The sequence below is a fragment of the Triticum dicoccoides genome, chromosome 2B (genome assembly GCF_002162155.2).
Source record: "Triticum dicoccoides isolate Atlit2015 ecotype Zavitan chromosome 2B, WEW_v2.0, whole genome shotgun sequence".
Taxonomy (NCBI): domain Eukaryota; kingdom Viridiplantae; phylum Streptophyta; class Magnoliopsida; order Poales; family Poaceae; genus Triticum; species Triticum dicoccoides.
In genome coordinates, this window is record NC_041383.1 from 709,498,289 (window position 1) to 709,505,236 (window position 6,948).

General features: G+C 49.1%; 1 protein-coding gene across 1 annotated transcript; it reads left to right on the forward strand.

Annotated features, from left to right (window-relative positions):
- The first annotated feature begins 2,665 nt into the window (after positions 1-2,665).
- Positions 2,666-3,555, forward strand: LOC119368434 (pathogenesis-related protein 1-like). The gene is made up of 2 exons (XM_037633697.1): positions 2,666-2,951; positions 3,035-3,555. The coding sequence occupies exons 1-2, from the start codon at positions 2,765-2,767 to the stop codon at positions 3,328-3,330; spliced, it is 483 nt and encodes a 160-aa protein (XP_037489594.1). The 5' UTR covers positions 2,666-2,764; the 3' UTR covers positions 3,331-3,555.
- The last annotated feature ends 3,393 nt before the right edge of the window (positions 3,556-6,948 follow it).

The window sequence follows — 6,948 nt, forward strand, 5'->3', positions numbered from 1 at the left end:
TTCCGTTGCGATAATTCGACAACACATAGCATGTACACATTTAGCACAAACACAAGATTTGAGGTCATGATTTGAGTATCGCCATATATGGGCGGGCATGTAACTTTGGTGCATCCATGCCCGTCAGGATTACGTAGATTTGAAGTCATGATTTGAGTATCGCCCTATTCAAGCGTCATGTAAATCAAATAATAACTCATAATAAAAAATAGTTTTAAAAACTCAGAATAAAACACGCGAGAATAGTTTACATAGAGACATGTAGCCCACTGAAAGACTGGCTTTTTGAACTAGGCCTGGATCTGTCCATCAGCTCCCGCGTCGCTCCCGCCGGCGGCTCGGGAGAAACCCTAGCCGCCGCCACCACCTACCCCACCACCACTCCTCCTCCTCCCGCCGCCGCCGGAGGGCGTCGCCGGGCAAAGCCCGCGCGGCGGCGGTGGCGGCGGGGACGTCTCACCCTCCTCTCGTCCAAGCGTGGCGGCGCGGGGCGCTCGGCTGGCGATGAGGACTCGCGCGCGGATGTGGGCATGCCCACGCAGTGGGTGTGCAGTGCGGCGGCGCGGGTGGTGCGGAGCCGCGGGCGGCTCGACAGGGGGCTCAGCGCTGCTCTGTCCCTGGGAGCTCCTGCTTCAGATCTTGCTCCCTTGGGGCAGCAGCCTGCTCCCTTCGCCTGCGGTCCCCATGGCCGAGGCCAGGGGCTGGTGGTGCAGGGCGGAGCCGGTGGTCAGCGCTACGTGCGGGCTCGGATGATGCGGTGTCCCTGTGAGCTGCCATGCCTGATCTGGGGGCTTCTCTTCGCCCAGATCTGGATACCGCCGGTGCAGTGGCTCACATGGCCCGGCAGGCTCCATTGCTGCCGCTGGGGAGGTCGGCGGTGGCTGCTGTCAGCGGGGTAGGCGTGTGGTGGTGTGTTGTGGCCGACGGTGAGGGTTTGGGTGCAGGTGGCGGCCGAGACCGACCGGCTCTGTCTATGCAGGTGCTCGAGGTGACTGGCTATGATAGCGGATGTCTCTTGCTGGACCTAGCGGGGACGCTCGTCGGGGACTGGCAGGAGTGGGTAGCTCTACCGTTGCCGGACTTGGTGGCCGGCGTGGCGGAGATGGCCGGGCTGGGATGCTTCAGGCGAAAGCCTTCTGTCGACATCGTCGGCAACTATGATGGCGACGACCTCGGGCGCCGTTTTCCTTCATGAAGGCATCACCGGGGAGCTACCATTGGCCGCTATTTTCCTGTGCTCTGGGCGAAAGCCTTAGATCCTTCTCTAGATCGGACGACGACGCCATCTTTAATGTCGTTTTCCCCCTTGGGGGCGTTGTTTTAGGAGCCATGGATCCGCAGTTGGTCTATTGATGTCTGGGTTGGAGCGTTGGTTCGGGTTGTTGGTTTGTAGGGCGGTGGCGGTGGAGGTGCTCTGTGGCGGTGACCAATGCCTTGGTCATCCAGTGCTGATGACTGGCCTCTCCTTTTGGGGGCTCGTGGCGGCGGTGAGGTCTCGGTGGTCGCTGCTCTTCGACGGCGTTTGTGATTTGGTTGCCTCGCAGAGTGCTCTGGTTCTCTCTATTTGTGATGGTGGCCGTGGTGTGGCCCAGAGGAGGTGCAGGATTGTCTCGGTGGATCATTGCCCTTCAGCGCGGTCTGTGGCTCTCTCTGTCGCGACGTTCCTAGGCAGTGGGATGCCCTTCGACGGTGGCTGCGACTTCCTAGCTCTTCAAGGTGCTGAGTGAATGCAGAGCAGCAGACGACTTCTTCTCTACGTCTTCTCGGCGGCGGATCTCCTTTCGACCAATCCAACAAAGCTAGTTCCCGCTCTTCTCGGTCCGCCAGTGGCGATGGGTGCTAAGTTCTTGGTGTTGGCTGCTTGTCGCAGCTTGCTTCTGGTTCTCTCTCTGTGGTTCTTTGTTCGTAGCTTGCGTCTAGTTCTCTTCTCTGTTTTTCTTCGTTCCTTCTGGGGTGTGTTGGCTGCTATCTCTTGTACTCGTTGTCTTGTATCTCTCTTATTTATAATGAAAATGGTTCAGGCCGGTGCAAGCCCGCCGTAGCACCGTCAAAAAAAAAAGACTGGCGTTTTCTTTTCCCACCAGACACCAACCATGCCATATGCCAACCACACCTGTCACCATTATTTTCGTTTGGCATTAGACTGGTCATAGTGGGAGTAACATAGGTAGTAACATAGATGCCACATAAGCAAAAATGGTGATGTGGCAAGTAGTTAATGAGGAGAGAGGCAAATAGAGTAACATAATATGTTACCATCACATAGCGGTTTCCAATGCATAATGAGTCTACAAAGTAATAAATGAAGGCAACTATATTACCACACCTATGACACTACCCACTATGAAGGTAGTAACATAGACTAGTAACATATGTATGTTACTAGTCTAAGTTACTCCCCACTATGACCAGCCTTACAGTATTTTACTCCCTGGAACACATTCTTTGCACACCAGAATCAATAAACGTTGACGACGAGGGCCACGAGGGGTGCCATCCATCATCCATGCCAACCCTGCCTGCATAATTAAGTCTGAACTGCTGTCCCTCGTGGAAACTCGGCAACCGGCGACCTCACCAGACCCCATCCGGCACCAAGCCCGCGCTCCGGGACACCTATTTATAGTTCTCGCCGCGCACGCTCTCGGCAACCAAGCAGCCGCTGCAACATACTACAATTACTTTGCACTAGCAAACACAATGCTCTGACTGAGCTCTCATAGCGTTCGCACCTGCCCATCTTAACTAGTTGATCACCGCAGCAATGGCCTCCACCAACAGCTGGACTCACAGGATCGAGTCGTCGGTCGCGGCACCGCACCTGTTCCGCGCCGGCGTCATGGACTGGCACACTCTGGCACCCAAGCTCGCACCCCACATCGTCGCCAGCGCCCACCCCGTCGAGGGCGAAGGCGGCATCGGCAGCGTCAGGCAGTTCAACTTCACCTCAGGTACATACATATGCATCACATACAATCCACGCATGTCACCACAGTCAGGCGGCGGCATAACACGCGATTCTTTGCTCTTGCAGCCATGCCCTTTACCCTCATGAAGGAGAGGCTCGAGTTCCTGGACGAGAAGAAGTGCGAGTGCAAGTCGACCCTCATCGAGGGCGGTGGCATCGGCACGGCCATCGAGACTGCGACGTCGCACATCAAGGTGGAGCCGGCGGCCAACGGAGGGAGCTTCGTGAAGGTGAACTCGACGTACAAGCTGCTGCCAGGCGTGGAGGTGAATGACGAAATCACCAAGGCCAAGGAATCCGTCACCGCCATCTTTAAGGCAGCCGAGGCCTACCTCATCGCCAACCCCGACGCCTACAACTGAATCAGTTGAGAGGGATTATATATGATTATGATGTCCCTAGTTTGAATTTTGTGTGTTTTCTTCCCGATGTAATAAAGCTATTCCAGTCTCTAAGCTGTAATACTGCCGCCGAGCGTGAGAGCACCGAGCAGAGTGTGGCGGACGTGAGAAGTTAAAAAGTTAAGTATTTGTAATTAGCAAAGGGTTCTGTTGTTTGATGATATTGGTGCTTGCTTATGTGAAATACCTAAACACTCTTATATACTGCCTCCGTTCTATAATTCTTGTCGTGGTTTTAGTTTTGACCTAAAAACACGACAAGAATTGTGGAACGGAGTGAGTATTTGGATTTGAAAGTTTATGTGTCAGACCTCTTCCACAAATCTTATATGTATGTGGAATACCTAAACATTCTCCAGGAAAATAGAAAAACTAAATACTCTTATGCGCAAAAAAATTTGTTTATATGCTGTCAAGGTCTATTTATAGGAATCTAAGAAATAATTTTATTTGCTACTCCCTTTGTTTCTAAATATAAGACTTTTTAGATATTTTAATATGAAAAACATAAGTAGCAAAATGAGTGAATCTAAACTCTAAAATACGTCTATATACATCTGTACGTAGTCCATATTAAAATATCTAAAAAAAACTTATATTTAGAAGCGGAGGGAGTAGAATATAATTTTGATTTCTCTTTTCAAGTTGTAAGAGACAGTCGACATGTCATTGTGTTTTATTTTGGCACCATTTTTCGACTAGTGCATCTATAATCTATTGGGCCCTTGTTTTTTTTTAACATCAGTATAAACACAAGCGTTCATGTATACACGCATACACTCACTCATATGAACGCACACACGCACACCCTACCCCTATGAGCACATCCAAAAGATTGAGCCGGCAAATCATCTTGAAATTTACGAAGTCACCATAGGCACCTCGTCGTCGAGGGGAACGTCTCTAAATGCGAGCACAAGGACTTGACCCTGGTGGGCTAGGGATACCACAGTCCCTCTAACCATCCAAGCATAGGTTGGTTCGCCCTATTGGGACCTTGTTAGCAAGTGAAATCCAATTTCTTCATGTATCCCCTTTTCAAAGCTAACTTACATTTGTGTGTAATAAATAACAAAAATGCAAATTGTATGAGGAGTCCTTAAACTATCACAACCTTCTCGCTTGCCTTTTTTGTGAGACTCCCTAATCTTTTATCCATTTCACCCATGACTCCTTTTAACCATCAGACTAACAAATTCCGTTAGGTCGATGCTGACATGGGAAACCGAGTTTGAGCCATGGGCGTAACGGTGGGAATATCATACGAGAAACTAAACAGGTTTAGGGGGGGGCATAATATCACCGAAAATAAGAGAGCCAACTGAGAAGTTGTGATGGTACCCCCCCCCCCCGGCCCCTCCGCACTAAAGAGCATCGATGGATTAGGAAGTATTGTGCTATGAGGAATATCTAAGTTTGCAACACTAATGGAAAATTATTCTTTATTTCTCTTCTACTGTCTACTAAAATAGGCGGCTCATTTCATCGCCCCCCTAGGCTAGAGCCCCTCATCCTATTTGATACCTTCCTCCCAACTGCCTATCGAATTTTGGTCATTTTGCTCATCGTTATGATGTTGGTTTCCATTTTGAGGTTCCAAAATATATTGGGAACCACTAAAATTGCTACTTATCTCACGAAGCTAGGATAAAACTAAGGATAATCACACTCATTCCTCCCCCCAAGAAAAGAATCAGGGCAATCGGGTTTCCTCCTCCTCCCGTCGGCGCCATCGCCGGTTCGCCCCGTCTCTGATGTCCTTTGGGCCGTGGAGGTGCGGAGGACCTCGACCCTCCGCCGGCGGGAGGGACCCCACTCTCGTTCTTGTTAGGTTCATCCTCTTGGTCGGGGTTGTGGTGGTGATGTCCCTCAGCATGAATCATGTTGCTCACATTCGATCCCCGTCCCCATGGTGCATCCACCATCGTTAGAGGGCGTTTGGAGGTGTGTCTTCACCAGATCTCCCGGGATTCAGTCGGTGCCGGTCTTTAGAAGATCTATTTTAATCTAGTATTTCTTTGGGTGTTTACGAGGTTTGATTCTTTTGATCTACGATTCTCTTCATCGGTGATGGTTGCTACTCTAGTGTAGGGATGGCACCCGCATGGTTTGGGTATGGGTGGAGCCACCCCATACCTTACCCGTCATCCCAAACCTTACCCATCACCCGTACCCATTCCCGTTGACGGGTATAATTTCCCCCCGTACCCGTCACCCATCAGGGTAAATGGGTACCCGCGGGTAAAATTGCCCAGATTTGTAACACATCAATTTGAACATTACATAGGCATAAACAAGAACTTATAACAATAATTTATAAACAACAACACATCATGACAGCAACGTGTACTCGTTCGTGGGCTAGCTATTGTGGTGCGGCGGCCTAACATGAATGCATGATGAGGTCTTTTTAGGACTGTGGGATTTATGTACATATAATATTTTTAATATGTGAATAGATACTATATATAAGGCCTATTTGTCAAAATATATGCGGGTACATGGGTACATGGGTATGGTTTATACTAAACCATACCTGTACCCACTATACCCGATGGGTATGAATATTTTCTATTTATGTACCCGTGAGTATTTTTTTGACCCATACCCTTGCCCTAATAGGGTTTTTACCCGCAGGGTATGCGGGTAATGGGTGCCCATTGCCATCCCTACTCTAGTGTGTTGGTCTTGTGGGGCTTTAGCACGATGACTTCCTTACTGTCTACTATAACAAGATTTGCGAAACTCAAGTGAGGGAGGGGTGATGATGGTGGCATGTCTTTGGCTTTCTCTAGTCCTTGTAGTTGTTGCTAGGTGGTAATTTTCTTGTAATTTTTGTGACCTCTGCTGTTCTGTTTACTGTCATGATTGATTATGAATACATCAAAAGTTTCTCCCGCAGAAAATACACAATTTATCTTTTGGATTTTTGCTTATGCGATTTCGCAATTCGGTGAAGGGACTTGAATTCTCATAAGGATTTAGCTAAATCCAACCGAAGTTTGATGGAAATATGGATGGGCATGTAACTTTGGTGCAACCATGCCCGTTAGGATTCCAACGAAACTGGGTATAAATAAAATACAACAGAACATAGTGTCAAGAGTGGTCAAAAGAACAGCTGGTATGTACTCAAATAATAACTCATAATAAAAAATAGTTTTAAAAACTCAGAGTAAAACACGCCAGAAATAGTTTACGTACAGACATGTAGCCCACTGAAAAAGTGGCCGTTTCTTTTGTCACGTAACCACACCAACTATGTCACCAAAACACCAACCATGCCATATGCCAACCACACCTGTCACCATTATTTTCGTTCGGCATTACAGTATTTTACTCCCTGGAACACATTCTTTGCACACCAGAATCAAGAAACGTTGACGACGAGGGCCACGAGGGGTTTACATCCATCATCCATGCCAACCCTGCCTGCATAATTAAGTCTGAACTGCTGTCCCTCGTGGAAACTCGGCGACCGGCGACCTCACCAGACCCCATCCGGCACCAACCCCGCGCTCCGGGACACCTATTTATAGCTCTCGCAACCAAGCAGCCGCTGCAGCATACTAGTACAAT

Coding starts and splice junctions, on each gene's coding strand:
- LOC119368434 (XM_037633697.1), top strand. CDS start 2,765: ATGGCCTCCACCAACAGCTGGACTCACAGGATCGAGTCGTCGGTCGCG. Junction 2,952..3,034: donor GCAGTTCAACTTCACCTCAG/GTACATACATAT, acceptor TTGCTCTTGCAG/CCATGCCCTTTACCCTCATG.